The 20,101-nt window shown below is 41.6% G+C and overlaps 1 protein-coding gene and 1 long non-coding RNA gene across 2 annotated transcripts; one reads left to right on the top strand and one right to left on the bottom strand.

The window, feature by feature from the left end:
- Window positions 1-3,853: 3,853 nt before the first annotated feature.
- Window positions 3,854-14,528, bottom strand: CLBA1 (clathrin binding box of aftiphilin containing 1). Its single transcript, XM_061464158.1, has 5 exons — window positions 13,154-14,528; window positions 9,531-9,679; window positions 7,431-7,560; window positions 6,048-6,158; window positions 3,854-4,613 (listed from the first exon to the last, which is right to left on the bottom strand). Exons 1-5 carry the CDS (start codon window positions 13,556-13,558, stop codon window positions 4,458-4,460), a joined length of 951 nt encoding a protein of 316 aa, XP_061320142.1. The 5' UTR covers window positions 13,559-14,528; the 3' UTR covers window positions 3,854-4,457.
- Window positions 14,529-15,970: 1,442 nt separating this feature from the next.
- Window positions 15,971-17,196, top strand: LOC133274811 (uncharacterized). The gene is made up of 2 exons (XR_009745287.1): window positions 15,971-16,047; window positions 16,177-17,196. It is a non-coding gene; the product is annotated as an uncharacterized LOC133274811 (long non-coding RNA).
- Window positions 17,197-20,101: the final 2,905 nt, after the last annotated feature.

The raw sequence follows: 20,101 nt of genomic DNA, 5'->3' as shown, positions 1-20,101 counted from the left end.
ACTAATGTTACTACTGTTAGCTCTTAAGTTTCTACTAACTTTTTCTACAACATTGCATTCCTTTGTGTGTCCTGTCCCCATAGAACAATGGGTGGCTGGTGGGGTTGGGGATTCCTGTTGTGAACACATGCCATGTTTGCTAGCACTTAACCTGTCCTCCGGTTGCTGTCTTGTCTGCCCTGCATAGTCTTCCCAGCCCATGCCATTCACGGTATTGTTTCAGGAGTTGCTGTGCTTGAAACCAAGTAGTGGATGCAAGTATCCTTGCTGCAGATAACACTGACACTTCAGACTCATGTAATTGTCTGTCTGGAACAAAAATACTGCTGCTTGGTTCTAGTGGAAGGGTGTTTGCTGCTGCTACACCAGCAGATTACACCACCTTTCTGCAGAAGGTACTCTGTGTGGCTGAAGTGAGCCTGTTGCATCTGCTGCCGGAATGCGTTGTGTGTGAGCCCTTCAGAGTGGAGGTTAAACTCGATCCACAGAGAAGTTTGAGGTTTAAGAATTAACTTTAATGCAACTCATTTTCAGCCAAACTCCCTCTGCCATCCTAACTGGAGTAGGAGTGCTACAGAGAGTCCTCCCATTTTTTAATGGGATGACTATTACAACAGATCTTCACTATTAAAGAGATCAGTCTTATGCTTATCTCAAACCAATGGTGGACTTATGGTCCACTTAGAAATCATGCTAGGCTCTGGAATGCCTTCTCCTCTTTTCTTTTGTTAATAAAATTCTACATATTACTTGGACTTTTTACTAGTAAGTCCACAAACACTGGCAATATGCTGTTTCTTAAACTTCTTTGTTATGCTTTTGGACAGAATTATGCATTGAGGTATTTTCAGTCTTTCACAGAGTAGTCCTGCTTTTTTGCATTACAGTATTATTTCTACAAAAGAAACATGTCAGTAATTACACTGCTGAACTCCTTAAAACTTTATTCTGTGGGTATATTTTACCCCTAATCTTGGTGGACGAAAAAGGCATTTCTGTTTAGCTGTGCTGTCTGAAACTCTCACCTTACTTTAGTTTTCACCTTTTCCCAATCCCAAGCAAATGTCAGAAGTCTGTGATATTTGCTTTCTGCAAACACGGAGTACAGTAACAAGTTTAGTTCATCAAAACTCAGCGTTCTACAGTGAAGAGCTCACAACTAAGGTGAGAAATAATGAAATTTGTACCTTAAAACACACTAAAGTACAAAGTTTTATTTCCTCCATGCACCGCTTTCACGGGATAAGCACCTGCTGCTTCTCGAGTGGCAGGAGCGTGGGCGTGCTGCAGTTGCTGGTGTGCTTGGCCTGGGTGCCGGGGAAGGCAGGAACAAGGAAGTGACTAAAGGAAATGAATAGCCAGCATTTGTGCAACACGCTCCGGAGGGGTTTCTGGCACCCCTTGTTTCCCAGGATAACCGCAGAAGGCTAGGCTACTTCATGCTGTGCAACATGCCTGAAAATGGGCAGTGTCCTGGGTTCAGCAGTAGCAGTCATGTTTCTCCTCCTTGGTAGCTGGTGCAGTGCAGTGTTTTGACTTTCAGCTCGGGAACAGAGCTGATAACAATGATGTTTTGGTTTGGCCAAGGACTTTGTGAGCCTCATGCTCTGCCAGGGAGGAGGGGAAGCCGGGAGGAAGCAGAGACAGGACACCTGACCCAAACTGACCAAAGAGGTATTCCATACCACAGCACGTCATGCCCAGGAGGTAACTGGGAGTTAGCCGGAAGGGCTGGGAGTCTGCAGGGTTGGAGGAGGTATGGGTCGGAGCTTGGTTGGGCTGAGGGGGGCAAGTTATCGGTCGGCTGGTGCTGAGGTGTTGTATTCTCTTCCCTTGTTACTTCCTTTAACATTATTATCATTGGTGGTAGCAGTAGTGATTTGTGTTATACCTTAGTTACTAAACTGTTCTTATCTCAACCCGTGGGAGTTGCATTCTTTTCGATTCTCCTCTCCGTCCCTCCAGGAGCAGGGGGAGGGCAAGAAAGGGGGGAAGTGAGTGAACGAATTACCTGACTGGGTTTAAACCACGACAGGCAGCTATGGTTTGTTTTGTCCCCCTGAGCATGCTCTCTTGTCCCTTAAAAGAAACTGCAGTTTTTCCTCCGTGAGTACCCCCAAATACACAGATTGTGCCCAAATTCAGGTGAGGGCTGGAGGGCTGCCAGGGTACTGCAACCATTAAGCCGAGTTGAATTCCTTTGTAATTTAGATCTGCTAGTCTCTTTGAAGAGCTGAACTAGTTTACCTCAGACTGAGGTCTCTCCTTGTGCAGCCAGTGCTCACAGACAGGAAGGGCTCAGGTGGCCCAAAGCATCTGTCCAAAACAGAAGGACCTGAACTGTGGACCCTGTCACCTGTGTAACCCCAGTTTGTTTTGTTTTTTTTTCCCCTACTGAATTACAAAGGGCTGAAACCCTTGTTTCCCCTCAATCTGCACCTTGAACAGGTCTGAAAAGCCTGCTGCTACATGGAAAGCTGATGTATTTGCAAAATTTGATGTACTGTTGCAAAACACCCTTCAATAGCTTCATCTGCTGTTAGCAAAAGCAAACTTGAACACCCAGAAGAAGAAGGACCTCCATGCCCCAGTGCTTCAGCTGGTGCCATATATGCCACAAACAACTCCCTTGGACCCTGCTTGTCTGAAAGCAGAAATGTGGGATTTTATTCTTACAATCAATTTCAATAATGTTTATTAGCAACCTCAACTACCCCTTCATCAGTTGGCCATTTACTATTTTGTAAGTTCATGACTACAGCCTATTTAATACATGTTTAACTGCTCTGAAAGACCTAAATGGGGCCTACAAGAAAGTTGAAGAGCAGCTTTTTACAAGGGCATGTAGTGACAGGACATGGGAAATGGCTTTAAACTGAAAGAGGGGAGATTAGATATTAAGAAGTTCTTTGCTGTGAGGCACTGGCACAGGTTGCCCAGAGAAGCTGTGGCTGCCCCATCCCTGGGAGTGTTCAGGTTGGCCAGGCTGGACGGGGCTTTGAGCAACTTGGTCTAGTGGAAGGTGTGCCTGCCCATGGCAGGGGAGTTGGAACTGAATAATCTTAAGGTCCTTTCTAACCCAAACCATTCTGTGATTCTATGAATTGAAAATGAACTCAAATCCAGCATTAAGTGAAAAAGTTGACTCTGCTCTTGCAACCACACTGAATTTTCAGTCTGGCACTGCAGAACTCCCCCTAGGGCCAGAGAAGCTGCTCAGACACTTTCAAACAGTGCTTTCCCAAATGGCTTGTTTCAGTTTACTGAGTAACTAATACACCATTCATCCCATGCGAATTGCATGAGCCATCACAAACATTACTGAAGTCGTAAATTATTATAGCAACTGTAATTTCACTGCTGAACAGTTTACTAGATTAAGGGTTGGAGTCTGCCAGTGCTTTATAGTATTTTTAATTCTAAGTACAGAATAGGCACATCATTAAATAATTAACTGACTTAGTTTTGGAATATCCAGGTTTATTCCCTGCTTTTAACACATAAAATACCATTTAAAAACTCTTCAAAAGCCACATAAAACTCTCACATTCAGAATGGTCAAAGGAGTAAATAGGTAGTAACCTGTGTAAAAGTTATTACCAGTGAATAAATAAAGGTGGTGCAGTTGGCAAGGAAGCACCACAGATTACATGGATGAAGGTGAAGTGCATCCCCTCTGGCACCCAAGCACGCAGGAAGATGGGCAATGTAGTTGATAGTTACTATAAAATTTTAAAAGGGCAGCAATTTGCAGCCTTGTGCAGTGCAAGTTCTGAGCTACACCCCTGCTAGGCTTTAACAAGTGTAGCTGTGTAGGGTGGTACCTGAATGAATCCAAGAAGTACCGTTAATGTCAGCTTCAGAGAGGCAATTTATTTCAGTTAGAAACCTATGCCAGAGCAAAACGTTTCACTGACTCTACCCAAATCACCACAGCAGGCTTTATCATAAGTTAAAACAGTTTTGTTCTAAAGCTCAGTGAAAGCCACCATATGTAGATGGCTCCTCTTATTGTGTTAAGCAGTGGAGAAGTAACAGATCTTCACTGATCCAAACTGGACCAAATAAAAGGAGTGATGATGACAAGGCACACCTTACAATGCACCTGAGCTGCTTTCAGATTTTGGCAGGAAAAGGAGGTTTTTGATCAGAGGCATTAAGGCCTGAAAGATCAGTAGTTCAGGTCCACTGCAGTACCCTTAAAGCATGACTGCAGTGGGATTTACTCTAAGCGACATGACTGCAGCAAAACTTAGTAGGGCATAATTACACCTCTGACTTCACAACTAAATATCTTCTAGTAACGTGGCTTTAGGAACCTCATATACAGTAATATGTCAGTTTCCTAAAGGACACATGTAGTCTACAGTACAACGCCAGTAACAAAACAAAGGTAAATTGCATTCAGTTCAAAAAGAAAACAAAATAATTAAAAAGTGCAGTTGGTTCAAACATAACTACTGAAAAAATTTCATTTTTAGGTTGCATGCAGCAAAAATGTGCTTCTTCCTTGGGGTTGTGATATACTGCATGTTTCCATTTGATGATATGGTTTTCAAAAAGAGGTCACAGGTGAAAAGATGACTGTGTCTGGAATCTGGTGATACAGAAAGCTGAGTGAAAAAGAAAAACTAAGTTAATTGTTTCCATCCTACAGTAAATTAATCACTTTTCATATTTCAATCTAATTTTTATACAGTTTTCATAAAAATAAAATTAGCATTTAAAAAAGGACATAACTAGGAAGATAAATAGAAATTGTTCTAATGATTTCACTTACTTAGAAGTAGAAATGGCAACATATGCTTCCTGATGAGCTTAACTTTGAGACACCAAGCTGCAGAGCTTGTTCTTCCCCTTCAGAGGCTACTCTAGGAAAATACTGTCCATTTACCTCAACTTTATATCATGTATCTTTTTACTCTTTCTCCTTCTTCATCTACTTTGAACCACTTCTCCTTTGCCTAAACCCTGCCTCTGTATTTTACACATTTCAAGTATGTCAGCTACTGGGATCCCATCCTCATGTACTCATTGAAAAAACAGAACTGAATTACAAAGGAATAAGCTAGACAGTCTCTTTCAGCTTTCTTTCTAAGTCTCCAGACTAATATCTTTTATGTACAAGGTTCCCAGAATGGTTACACATCTTCATTGTCTGATGCAGTAAACAGAATAAAACAGAGCAATGGAAGTGCACCTCAAACTATGCATCTCCACAGCAACACCAGTTGCTTTAGGCTATTTTCCTTAACTGAAGAAGAGACCTTGACTTAAGAATATTCATCAAAAATACTCTGTTAAAAACAGAATGTAACTGATTTTATCTTTTTTTACCACAACAGGGAATGATAATATTCCTTCCAACTTGCATTGCTTTAGCAAGAAAGAAATGAAGCTTATTACTTCCTGTTTGACCAACAATATAAATGCACTACGACAAAGCATTTCATTTCTCTGTCTGTTTTGTGACAGTCAGCTTCAAAACAGTAATGTTCTCAAATCCTTATAGTTACAACGTCAATTTTGCCTTCCTCTTGAAGTAACTCCTGTTTTCTCCCTGAGTGAACCAACTAAATCTGAATCATTCTGAATATCTGAATTGCAAGTTTGAATGTGATTTCTCCCTTACCACGTATTTTAGGAGTAGGTTACAACCATCATTCTCAGTGACCAATGTGTTGGTACTTCCATACACATGCTGATCTTCCTTTGTCATCAGAGCATCCTGACTACTTTTTATATATTGCTGCTGTCTCTCAACCAACAAATAATTTGTCCTGAAGTCCAGCTCATGAAACAAATAATCTTGTATTTCAGCATCACCCATGTTATGTTGCTCTGCATTTGGTACATTATATTGTACCTCTTCTGAAGCTGTCAGACACGTTTCAAAGAGCAAAAAGCAACTCCACATCCAAACAATTATATTGGGACCAAACAATTACATTAGGACACTTGCTAGAACAGCAGGCTAGAACAGCAGAGAGGAACACATGAAATACACTCTGGTTCTTTGAAGCACTTACTTTCAGAGCAATACTTACCTTGGTCTGGATCAGTGCTTTGCAGTCATTAACACTGAATCCATCAAATCTGAAGTCCTCAGTATCTTTAACATTTGATTCCTCAACAATATCCTGGCTCTCTGAAAAGTCCTAATAAAACATAATTTACATTTTCTTTATGAATTCCTACCTAATCTCAAAGCACATAACCTAAAGAGAAGTTCCCCTCAAAGTAAGAATAACCACTAAATTTTACCTTTTGAAGCTATGTTTTGATTTATCATGTGCCCTCCTTGCATTAAAACAATTTTATGCCAGAGTAAGTTCTATACACATGAATTTAATTGACTTAAATTAATAAAAAAGCCATTTCCAAATAAAATTACCCTTAAACTACTCCAGAAAATAGCTGAGAAATACATCTTCATCAGTACTGTTAAAAGCAATATAATTTTCCTGTACCAGAAAAGAAGTAATGACCTCAGTTTAAGCTGCCTGGACATTAATTTAATGCCAGTGTATCTATGGGAAAGGAGCAGAAGGGGTGTTTAACTATGTTGGGGAAATGTCTCCCATTCTCTCCTGCTAAGCAACAGTCCCAAAAAAGTGGCTTTCAAGTGCAGAATAGATTCTACACCTTCAGTACTGTCATTCTGTTTACATATAACTTGCATGAAAGATCAAGTATGTCCATAAAATCAGAATTTAATGCAGGACTCCTGACCCATGCTTCGGCAATCAAATTATCAATTGAGACAGTTACTTCCATATATGACTTATTCATCCCAACTAAATAACCAGGTTGAATACCAAACCATGTATGATACCTTGATCTTCTCAGAAAAGGGAGATTAAACAGAAACATTTCTTTTTTGAGATATTTTCAGTACTGTTGGTTTGGTCTTGATTCAATTTAAAACAGACCCTTCCCTCAAGCCTTGCAAAACCAGACAGAATAATCTGAGGAAAAGGGACGTGGAACACACTTTCAGTTCACATACAGTAAAAACATCCAGTAATTACTTTAATGCCCTCTCTGATTCAAATCAGATTTTCACTTACTGGAAAGATATTAGAGACTAACAATTTTTTCATCCTCTGAGCAAAAAAGAAAACATCACACATATATCTGAAAGCTAATTCTACATCTGTACTAAAGCTGAACATACCACCCAGCAACAGGGTACTAAATAGTGGAGACTTCAATGGAAAGATGATCAAAATTCGATCCTGCACAACTTCATAGTTCCTTACACATAATGATGAACAGACACTAGACTATCACTTTAAAAGGCTCTCTCTAAAAAAACTTGCAACCCAGATCTAGTTTCTTATGCATTTATCCCCATGCATAGCTTACAGAAGATAAGATTCATAACAAAGTGTTTATCCTGGCATCCTAGAAAACCATTGTTCAATTACCTTTTGATTTGCATCTATTCTGAGAACACTCAAGAGGTTTTCTTGGCAATGAGATTTACCCCAGGGATGTCTCAAACTGGGAGCATTATAAAAGTCTCTAAGTGTTCTCCATATGTTTCCAGAATCAGTGCTAGGAAAGAAAACACCATTTGAGGTTGTAAGTTGTACAAAGTTTCCAGTGAACATATATAACTTCATTATTTTCACTACATACAGCCATACTAGCTTACCTTGATCTAAAAAGCAACTTCTCTTAAAACTCATTCTGCATCCATTTAAGTTACCTACCCAATGCACTAATAAGCTTTTGTGACAATTAACAGAAACAGTAAGTCAACATAACCGTACGTTTGCTCTTCTCAGATAAGAAGTTCAGTAGAAGCATATTTAAGAGATTGTTACATGCCAGCAGTTTGCATTATGCAGTTTCTTCTGTGACATGTGCGTAGGATTCAGCCCTATTATTTCTGCACTTTGCACCTTCTGTCTCTCAAAACTTCCTTCTTCCTATCAGTCATGCCTCTCCACTGCAGCAGCCTAGTGGTGGGTGACCTGCATCTGCCCTGGACATGCAGGCACTACAAAACAAGCCAAAGGCACATGCTACTGAAACAGGAAGAAGTTCTCACTACAGAGTACTTTGGATTCTTATATTGCATTCATCTCATATAAATCCACTTGCTTTTTAACATGCAGGCACTACAAAACAAGCCAAAGGCACATGCTACTGAAACAGGAAGAAGTTCTCACTACACAGTACTTTGGATTCTTATATTGCATTCATCTCATATAAATCCACTTGCTTTTTGCTTAGGACAGGATGCAATTATGACTAGTCTTCATTATTCACCACAGTAGACCAAGGCTTTTGTATCTGTAGCTGGTACTCTGCTATAATACTGCAGTCCTTTTTCATTGGAACATAGACCGGTTTGGGTTGGAAGGACCTTAAAGATCATCCAGTTCCACCCCCCTGCCATGGTCAGGGACACCTTCCACTAGACCAGGTTGCTCAAAGCCCCATGAAACCTGGTCATGAACACTGCCAGGGATGGAGCATCCACAGCTTCTCTGGGCAACCTGTGCCAGCACCTCAGAACCCTCACAGGGAAAAATTTCTTTGTAATATCTAAACTAAATCTACCCTCTTTCAACTTAAAGCCATTCCCTCTTGTACTATCACTACATGCCCTTGTAAAAATTTCAGCTCTTTTAGCCCTGCTTTGGGTACTAGAAGGCTGCTCTAAGGTCTCCCCAGAGACCTTTTACATACATATATTTCTCCACAAGTCTGAGCCTAATTAAAAAAACACATATATAAGAAACTTGCTGAAAGGATGCCCACATTAAATGTTTTAACTACATTTCTTGTGATTCTTACGACATTTCTGAAGTATAGTTTGACCCAGCTTTCTAGATACAAAACCTCATATGTATACAGAAATAACTATAATACTGTTCAGCAATTATAATACTGCTCAGAAGCTACTGATCCTCCCAAAAGATATAACAAATCTAAAAGGATTCCAGCAGTCTTAAGAGAAAGCTAAGTTAATGGTACTAATTGCTGCTAACATAACCCAAGGAAAGAAGCCAGATGCACCACAGATTCTGAAGCACATCTGGTTAAATACAAGAAGCTACCACCAGGGAAAATTGGGCAGGGTCTAGAAAAAAAAAAGCAAGTGGGTTTTCAGTAGAAGCAGCAGCAATTCTCCTGCCTCAGATGATGGAGAAGTAAGTCAGATGTGTGGTAAAGAAAGGACAAGCAAACAGGAAGAACAGGTTGCCTGTTGGGTGTTCTGCCATTCCTAAGGCTTAGTCATAAGGAGGCACATCACAAGCAGGAAAAACACTAAGCAGAAATTGTTAATTTCTGATATATTCCCTTCCCTGTTTTCCAATGACTAAACACAATCCTTTTCCTTTAAAAATACAATACAGAACTGCCAAGATCTATCTGCTGAAGCGCATAGCGATTAAAAAGATTTTTAAGTTCACCTGCAAGTCCCACTGATTTTTGAAGTATGAAATAATCAGTGTAATTGCTGAGGAACTTTGTAAGTAATATTTTTTTAACTGTTGATCTAAGCTCATTACCAAAGTTGATTCTTTGTAAGTTCAGGAATCCCAACATCTTCATTATTTGTGTCAAGTACTTGATCTAAGCTTCTTATGCTCTCGCTGGACTGTGATACAAAGACTTCTGGAAAGCTCAACTTAAACATATCCTCATAGCTCTGGCTTGCCTAGAAAAAACAGAGTTTTATTAGATATGTTACACAGGCCATCTGCACAGTTCATGAAGGACTTAGTCCAAAGGCTACAATGTTTCTAGAGACTGTATTATTGTTTTTAAAGTTTGTATTGCTATTAATGGCACAAAAAGAATTAGCCCATAGTTCATTGTTTTGAGTATTTACCTCTAATTAGAACTAGAAGAGGAGAAGCAAGAGTCCAAGAGTTTCTAATGAACCCTGGTCTCCAGCTTCCCAGCTCCTAAGTTGTACATTGGTTTGCCTACTGGCACTCAAGACTCCTTCTTCTGCTCAGCTACTTCAGTCCAGGTCAAAACTGATGCGTACACAAATTCAAAAGTTTGTTTTGCTAAGTTAGTATTCAAATACACCTAATTCAGTCAAATGTAACATATTACTAAATGCTATAGTTACCAATGTGTAAGTCTGCAGAGAGGCTGGGGTGAGTATGTCTCTGCATACTTGCATTTGCAGCAAACTTTTTCTAGCCTATGCTAAAAATCAGAGACAGAGTTATATATTTTTTCCTCCTCCAGCAGTGATGAGGAGTATGTTTGGAGTACTGAACATAGTCACATGAGTGATCCAAACAGGCCTATGGTAAGTAAGAGGGTTATCTGAAGTGTAAGAAATACATATACTAGGAAAAACATGCATAATCTACATCCTATCCTAAAGGAATGTTATCATGCCATCTGGTCCAGAATGGCACATTTGTCCTTCTATTTCTTCAAAGAAGAAATTAGTGTCATTTTCTGAATTGACTTAATTGGCTTCAACATCCTGCAGAGGGACTGCAACCCAAGAGTAGCAATGTTGTGTGAAAACTAGAGAATAAAACCAGTCAGTTTGCTTTCTTTATCTAGCAATCAACAATTAAAACTGAAAAACATAAGTATGGATGCTCCATATTTTGACAATTTCATTTAATTGTAACTCAAACAGCTGAAGTAAGTGGAGGTATTTCCACAAGTTCATTATACTGAACTCAAACAAGTGCAGTAAATACTGAGAGGGTATTGATTTAATCTAATGATAAGGGGTCGAAATCAACAGAGCTGGTAGAAGGCTTCTGTACTTCTGAGCATGCTTCTAGAAATAGAATTGGTGCTCCACACTGCTTCCTCCTCAAGTAAGGCCTGGCTAAATTGCCTACCCTGATGGGCAACTGCTGGGTCATTCATAGACTCTTGGGTAAAATCCTCTGAATCTTGCCCAAAATGTTATTAATACTTTAAACTGATTTATAAATTATTTCAGTAGACTTAACTTGCATCAGGGGTACTATATGGCAGAGAAAGATGTCTTGACAAGCAGAATTCTGTGAAGCACACTTGCTAAAGCATACATGGAGAGTCATGGTCAAGAAAAACAAAACCAGCTTCCAAGTAGGTACCAAAACCTGAATGGGATTGGAGCCAAGGACAAATCAGGCAGCTGCTCTTGGCTTTGGTGTGTGTGAGTGAAATTACAGTCACGGAAGTGTGAACTGGGGGAAGCACAGGTCTGCCTCATTTGTAATGTCTTCTTAGAGCCTGTAATGCTACTCTGACACGCATACAAGTCACTGGCTTACAGTTTAGCCAAGCCAGATAAAATATGCAAGTTTCTTATGATCTTTATTACTTTCTACTTCAGCAGGTGTTTCTAAAACAAAATTTGGGTATATTTCCATCTACCTTGTAGCTTTAATTATAAAAACAGGAATGCACAAATTTCACAATGGTGCTTTTTGACTAAATCCTCCATATCCTATTGTATCAGAATACTCCAGTGCTTAAGGAAGTGCAGTCTCACAAAGGCCAGTATTTAAAGAACACATGAAAAATCCTTAGAGTTATTTGACCATGTAGTCAAAATATGCAGCTACTGCCGGGAAATTAGTGGTTGTTTTCATCTTAAAACACATGATTCTGGTCCACACTGACATTTAATTAACTAAAGCATTACATATTGAAGGTCAGATCTCTGACCTCAAATTATCTCTAGAGGTCTCTTCCAACCTATCTGGACTTTTTTCTATTGATCATACAGAAAACAGAGCCCTAACCAACCCTAAGAGTTTACGGCCTCAAATAAACAATACAGAAAGCACAGGAATGAAGGACAAGCTACACTTATATCCTACACCCAAAGAAATCTCCAACAGCTCTGCAGATATTTTTCCACCCTGAGACAAGAAAAGCCAACTTGAAACTCTAGGCACTGTTAACTTACTTAGCTTATACTGGACATTTCCTTTTGCCTTTAATACATGCAAAAATAAATCAAAGGCTCCTGGAAAGAAAGCAATTCTATTTCATCTCTAGTTGTTACATACGCTCTCTTTTCAACATAAGACTTCTTGACACCAGTTTCCAGCATTACAAATAATTTAAATTCTCTGTTCGTGACCTTGTGATCTCCACTCTGCCAGTGCTGGACAGCTTACCCCATGTGCATCTTTGTGCTTTCCCTATTAACACCTCTACCACAGGTAAAGTTCCCAAGCAAGAGCAAGACAGCCCTTCCCCAGAAAACTCTCAGTTCCATACAGATGCTAAAACTCATCTTGCAGACTACAAGTAGTAAGCTATTATTGCTCCTCATGAACCCCATGAAAGCCTTAAATCATTGCTCTTTTTCAAATGTTTTAGTTTAAGATAGAAGTAGAAGGAGGGTGTTTAGTTTTGTATATTTGTATTTTCCTTTTGTTATTTTGTTTCACTTTGGTGATGCATGTTTGGCAAACATGGAAACACATCAATTGCAACAAGGTGCAACCCTTAACCTTAATCTTTTAACACTTAACCTTTTAACCCTTAACCTGAACCTTTTTTTTTGTGATAAGGACACATTATAGTATTTATTCAGATTATTAGTTCTAATATTGTATAAGAGAATGTAACATCCTATGCTAAAAAAAAAAAAAAAAAAATAAATAAAAATTATACTAAATAACTTCTGTTCACCTTTTTGTCATTAACTTCCACTTGCAATCAGTCTAAAATTCCACTAGATTATTCTGGCAGTATATTAAGTAACAGAAGTTATTGGTTTTGCCAATTTCTAACTCAGTGTTATGTTGCTTTACTTCAATCAGCTTGCAAGCAAGTCATACACTTTTTGACCTGCCTTTTTTTGTCACTGATTTTTTTGTTTCCTATGCTCATTCTAATCTAGCTTTTAAATTGTGTGAGCTTCAGGGCAAAGTTCATTGCTTCTGTGTGCTTACTTATTCCTAGTGCCTAGAAGCAACATAGTACATTACATTCTTTAAAGCTCTCCAGCAGGATAACTTAAGTATTTGTCAAACACTATAAAGGAATTGCATTTCTTCCACCCAAGTTAGCTGCAAAGTACTTTGACAGTTTCTCTCCCTGTGCAACATTATTCTTTACAGAGGAGACATTCAGATACAAATCTTGAGATGTAGGAAGCAGTAACACAAACATTTCTGTTCTTTGGTTTACTGTTAACACGTACCTCATTTAGAGAGCTTGAAGCCTCCTGTATCACACTGTGTAGAGATGGCTTAGAATAAAAGTGATCAGCATCAGTGCTACAGTGTCCACTGCTTAAGTCTCTATCAACTCCAGAAGTTTCTGTTGACTTCACCAAAACGTCAAGATTTTGACTGAATCTCTCTGACTCACCCAAGGACTCCCCAAAGCCTTCAAAATCACCCCAGGAACCACTGGGTTCTGAGGCACTGTAACTGCTTTCAGAAAATCCCTCACAACTTCTCTTTTTGCTGTTCACTACAGGAAGGCTTTGCTGCATGACTTCAAGATTAGTACTTTCTTCATTAATTGTCCTTCCATTCAAGTTATAGTCACTTTCACCCAGAGATGTACCACCTACTTCAACTGCCAGGTCTTTTAGAGACATTTGGTGCGATGTGTATCAGTAAGACTTTGTCCTAGTGACAGGTTCTGTGTCTTTAAGAAAAATTAATTTGTTGATATCTGCACTGCAAAAAAAGGCGACTGAAGTGCAGTTGCATTAGATATATGAATATTTCCAAAACAGAATCAAATTCCTCATTTCACCCCAAAGAACAATAACAGTGCTAAATTAAAACAGGACGTCCTTCAGCCTCTCCTCCAGTAATCAGCATGTGCATGTTATTCAGTCTCATTTTCTATGTAGGTTATTAGCCTGCAAAGAAAGAATTACAAATAAATACTTCTGTGATAAGGGCTGTGTCGGAATAAAGAAAGATATGTGATGAGGAAGGAGAAAGAATGCTCAGGTTAAAATAAACACATTCCAGTATTACACAACTGAAAATTGATGTAGGCAAAATGATTTAAAATTCACACTGAGCTATCTGCCCACACCACAAGCAAGCCATGGAATTGGTGAACAGTATTCAGCAAACACTTAACAGAAGTTGTTGGATATTAATTGAGTACTGATTGAGTATACAGGAAACAAGAATAATTATAGGCAGTATCTGACAGATATTAAGTATTTTTTGTAACTATTACTTTTTACTGTAACTATTTCATCCACATCATGCATACTCGAGCAGCGCTCCTTTTGCCTGCCAGGGCTTTTCCAGTCCGAGCGATTACTAAAAAGATGAACGAGACTTGCAGCGACACGGGCACTGGCCGTTTAAATCCTGTGAAAAACATAGTGCCGCAACTACTTTAGCAATTCAGATAGAGTTAAAAAATTCAGTTTGACATCTGTAAATTATACAGGCAATACTGCATTTATCATACGAGATTAATCACGTCTCCTCAAGCACTTCAGGCACTGAGAAGCTGTTCTGGGGGAGGGTTTGTAGCTTCACTAAAACCACTTCGGAAAGACCGTCTGCTATTAGGTGTTCTCCGTGTTTAACAGACCGAGTTAATCTGGGGGTTTTCTCTCCAAAGTTCATCTCGAGGGTGGCTCAGGGCCGGCCGGGCACACCCTGCCGCGACGCGCTAGGGCTTTGGAGGGGTCCGGGCTCGGAGCGAACAGCCAGGGCACGGGAGCACGGGGCCACGGGGGTCGAGAGCCCCGTCCCCAACCCGGCCAAGACTGCACCCGAGGGAAGAGGCTCCTCCACCCGGGTTTCCCACCGCCCGCCTGAGCGCTGCCACCTGCGCTCCTCACAGCGGCACGGCGGGCCCCTCGCACCACGGGGCCCGGGCAGGGTGAGGGGGAAGCTGAGCCGCCGCCGAAGCACCCGCGGAGCCCAAGGTACTCCGGCCGTTGGGCCGCGCCGCCGCCTGTGAGGAAGCCGCCTTACCGCCGATCCGGGCCCGGCCCGCGCCGTGCCGCGTCGCGCAGGCAGGTCGCTAGGGGCGGGGCCTAGGTGTGCCGGGCAGGGCGGCGGGGCCGCTACCGGCCGGGGCGGAGCAGCGCCCCCAGCCCCTGCTGGCGGGTGGAGGGGACAGCTCCCCGTGTGGGACCGGCTTCCGCGGCCATGCTCGGCTTCCGCCCTGCCCGGGGAGCAGCCAGGGGCTGCGGCCCCGGCGGAAGCCCCGTTATGGCTCCGCTCTCTGTTTTGTCAAGTACTTCCCCGGCTCTCCGGCCTTGTCCTTGAGCTTCGGTCATTACGGTTGTTGTCACCCGCACCTCCCGTGGGTTAAAACTGCCCTGTTGCCTTCAGCCAGAAGTCAGCTGCCACCCTGAAGGGAAAGACTAATTTTAAAGCCCTGATGTGAACAGTATTCACGTTTTTCCAGCTGCTTCTTTCCAGCCTCGGGTGACATAGTCCAGGGTGAAGCGTCCCTGCCCAAGGCAGGAGGGGTTGGAACTGGATGAATTGAAGAGCCTTTCCTACCCAAGCCATTCTATGATTCTATTATTAAAAATTCCAGGGTACGGACTTAAAAAGAGTAACAATCAATCCACCAGTAACATAACCTCATGGTAAAACGGTAGGAACACGCCACCAACAGCTGCTCAGGATTTCCTCTTCCTCTCTTCCTCCTTTTGCTCCCCAAGGTGTTTGGCTGCTCCTCCTCCCTCTCTGCTGAGGCACTTGTAGCAGGTAGATGCAGGAGCTGTGTGTCCGGTCGCTGTGTTGGGGTCACCCCGCAGCTGGGGGTGAGCATCGCTTCTTGCCCGCCTCTTGAGGAGCACAGGTGTGGGCTGGAGGTGGCTTGCCCGAGGCTGGCTGCTTCTGCCCCTGGGGGCAGAGCGAAAGAGGTCAAAGAAATGTCCTCAGCCTCCTTGTCCTCAGGGCTCGGTTAAACATTCAGATAGCCCCTGGCAACGGGGACAGTTGTAAAAGCAAGGGGAAGTTTTCTGGAGCAAGGCCGAAGTAAAAAAGTTTTTTCTATTACTTACAGGACGCATGTTTTCCAGTCCAGGCACAGATACATGCACTCCCACACATCTGACTCTCATTCCAGGCTGTAGTGCTTTATCTGAGGGTGAGAGGCTGAATTTGGGAGCCATACCCAGGGGCAGAGCCAAAGAAACTTCACTGGCAAGTTCTGACAGATTTTTACAACTCGTTTCCGTTCTCTTTGGAGCAGTTTCTTACTGCTATCCTGTGGCAGCCTGCAGCTCTGAGGATGTCCGACCAGCTCAGCGGGACTGTGATTCAGCCCCAAAGCATCTGACACTTGTTGAGGTAGCGTCATCACCCGCAGTTGGCGCTGCGGGGACCTCAGGGGTTTCAGCTCTCTTTTCAGTTGTGAAGGGAGCTCAGCATTGTTTCAGCTACCGACATTGTTTCACATTTTCACCTTTGTCTTCTCAAAGGAAAAGGCTACAGACTGCGCGAAGGCTGAGATGCAGCTCTCCAGACCATGCTTTATATCCTGAGAGGAAAGGCTGTGCGGGTTTTGCAAACCTGTCTCTGTCCTGCCAAGTTCAAACTGTCTTTGCAGTAGCGCAAGCAGAGTGATGGGAAAGCAGAGAGCATCAGAAACTGCCACAGGCTTTAGAAACCACAGTGCAGGAAAACAAAACTGTAGTGCATTCTTCCCAGGGTAACATCAGTAACTTTATTAAGGGCTTCCCACATAATGGCGTTTATTTCTCTCTCCAGCACACCCTATAACCCACGTTGGGAAAAACAAGTTGCTAACCCCAAGTCCATGCTGAGGAGGCAATGGGCTGCACTATCTGTGAGATGTACCTACTGCTGCTTCCACTCTAAGGCAAACGTAGCTGAAACCCCACAGAACCAGCTCCAGAAGAATCTGCACTGGTGTGGTTTGTGCAGGTTTTCAAATCAGAAGGAGTCAGCATGAGGTACAGTCTCCCTGTAAACTGGATCTCATCTGCCCTCCTCTGAATTCACTTCTTGTGACTCAGATCAGGTGAGTGTGAGTGTGACAGCTACTGCTGGGATCCCTAATTTCTGTTTTAAATGACACCCTGCCATAGACTGCATGTTAAATGCATGATCACAGTTGGATTAAGGATTTTTGCCTCTGAAATATATTGGGGGAAAAAAAAAAAATATTATCTGTTTGGGGCCATCCCCAATGTCTTTACAATTTTGTTTGATACATACCAGGCCTTAGGATTTACCCCATAATTACAGCATTAAATCAATATTTTTTAGTGAATTATGACTTTTATTTTTCTAAAATAACCCAGTCTTTATTTCGAAGGTAAATATGCTAAAAGCTTCAAATATGGACTATAAATGTATGCATCTACTAGAACGCAACTTCACTACTCAAAAATTCACCAACACAAGCAACTGAATTGATTGAACACTCATCTGCAGCTGCTATTACTCCTGCCACCATTCCTACTGGAAAGTTACTTGAGTGCATATACTCTAGATTTACTCTTTTTTTTTTTTTTTCATTTTGTCCTTTGGAAGAATTCCAATTTGTAATTAAAATATTCAACAGGATGACTGAAAAGTATTTACTCTCAGAGCAAATCACCACCACACTGCTGTAATATAAATTATATGTTTGTGAAAGATCTGGTCCTCAATTACGGAATTCTGTGGTTCCCCTGTAAATAATATGGATGGCTTTTTATTTCCTTCATTTGCTTTCTTGGAAAAATATTATAAACAAGCAGTACCTTTCTATACAAAATTTTTAGGTTGTTTTTCAATTGAAACATTAAGCAAGATCAGCTTCCTATTTAAATTAAACATTTTCTTTGATTCATATTAAATATTTGGGTGCCTTTTTCTTGTAAAAATAATTACATTTAGCTAAGCTGGCTTAAGATGCTACTTAGAAAGTGAGAATAAACATGTTTTCAGAGTCGATAAATGATTTTGATTGACTCAAAGCAACTTTTCATTTGATGAGCTGTCTTCTAAGTGGATAATTAATAATTTTTTCTCACCATGAGTGTCCAGATTTTAGAAGTGCAGGACATCAGCAATATTTTCATTTCCACAGTAATAATGCTCAGCTTTTTTAAAAAATACCCAGTGCAGATATCGGGTTTAGCACTGATTTAAGTGACTACCTATGGCTTAAATTTGAAAATGTCATTGATTATTCCATTAAACTCCCTTCTGGAGACACAGTGGTTTTCACCATACCTTCCAGCTTTCCTTAGCTGTTGGTACGGATGGTTTGAAAGAAAGGTCAGTAAAATCAATCATCTTTTCCCTGAGTTAGCTACGAGAATAGCAGCACTTCAGGGCAAACTTTCGTTCCCCTCAGTACGTGGCAGCTGTGGATTTCCAGGACCCCCGTGAAATATTGCTCTGCGTGCTAACGCAGTGTGAGGGGAATCACCGGCGCTAATGAGTCACTTGCAGCAGCTGGCAGTGCCTGGGATGAAAGGCGAACCAGAATCTTCCCAACAGCAGATGGCAGCTCTCCCTTGTCTCTTCCGTGAACACAATATTGTCAGTTCTCTTGAGCAGGGGAGTGATTCAATCCTTCTACACACTACATTAAAAAGGTATTGGACCACCTGCTCTATGACCTGACCACAGAAAAGACATTTCACATGACTCCTATATTGATGGGCTGTCAGTGTAGAAAGACCTACCCATAAAAAGGCAATATCCTTTGCCAGGAGGCAGAAGATATACTTTAGGTGCCTTTCTTTTTTTCTCTCAGGTGTATAATTTAAGGAAGCTGTAATCCACCTCTCAAAAAAGTTAATGTGCAAGAGGTGTGTGTGCCCTTGGCTCAGTTGAGGTTGAGGTTGTTCAGAGAGTTGGGGTTGTTCAACCTGCAGAAGAGAATACTCTTGGAGAAATCTTATAGCAGCTTCCAGTACCCAAAGGGGCCTACAATAAATCTGGAGAGGGACTTTCCACAAGGGCATGTAGTGACAGGACAAGGGGGAATGGCTTTAAACTGACAGAGGGCAGATTTAGTTTAGACATTAGGAAGAAATTCTTCACTATTAGGGTGGTGAGGCACTGGCACAGGCTGCCCAGAGAAGCTGTGGCTGCCCCATCCCTGGTAGTGTTCAAGACAAGGGTTGGATGGAGCTTTGAGCAACCTGGTCTAGTGGAACATGTGGGGTTGGAACCAGATGACCTTTGAGGTCCCTTCCAACCCAGACTGTTCTATGGTTCTGTGATTAAGTGGCTACATTTAGCAGTTTTTTCTAGCCCAGTAGTGTGGTTTCGAAGCAAATCTCATTTTTGCGTCTATGGCTAGCCTGGCTCTCAGAGTGATTTTGAGGAGCACAAACGAGGTGTCTTCTGTGAAATGCTATTCCACTTTGGCACTTCATGGAAACATCATCTTCCAAGTTCCTATATGGGCTGCACTACTTTTCAGATCCTCCAGCATGTTACATAGCACATGAGCTTAAAAAAGACTCTCAAACCACTCAGAGCTTCCACAAGTTCCTGAAATTGTTCTTGTGCTAAATGCAAAGGGCCAAGTGCCATAAGCACCTTCCTATTTGCCAGGTTCTGCCAGCATTCAGCTCTTCACCACCACTCCATCATCCACAGACACTTCTAGTTTGAAATAATTCCCTGTCTTTAGCTGCTCTCCCTTCTGTTATAGTCTCACTTGCTGAACACCTCATTTCTATTATCAGATCTTTTTCTTACTATCTGTTTGACAACTGTTCTTTCCTCTGCCTTTAGCCTCCCCAAAACTGAGAGAGTTGTAACCTGGGCCCCTTGTGGAAGTAATAGTGCTTGTTTTTCTGCGAGAACATGAGAGGCAGAAGAGAAGGACAAAGGTTTCCTGGGTAGCAAGAGTAATTTTCTGGCAGAAGCAGGAGGTTGCTAATGACACGACTGCTCTTGGTATGAGAGCACTGGCAAGCAGTGATCCACAGATTTCAGGAGAATAAAGGTCATCCTCTTGAAGTCCCATTACACTTCACCGAGAGCATGGCAGACATGTACCTCTTACATGAGTACAACATGGCAGCAGCTGCTCGCATGGGCTCTCTCATCATGGTAGAAAGCCTGGAGAAATGGCAGTGCTTTGACATGGCTTCAGGGTTCCTATTCTTGTATCCCCAAAAAGATCCCTTCAAAGTATCATAAGGTACCTTTTTTACCTCCTCCAC

Source organism: Pezoporus flaviventris, unplaced genomic scaffold (assembly GCF_033815535.1).
Source record: "Pezoporus flaviventris isolate CSIRO_AGI_PZ_B2104156 unplaced genomic scaffold, CSIRO_AGI_Pfla_v1 ptg000036l, whole genome shotgun sequence".
NCBI classification, from domain to species: Eukaryota; Metazoa; Chordata; class Aves; order Psittaciformes; family Psittacidae; genus Pezoporus; species Pezoporus flaviventris.
Note: the sequence above shows the minus strand (reverse complement) of the source record. Positions and strands in the feature narration are given on the sequence as shown.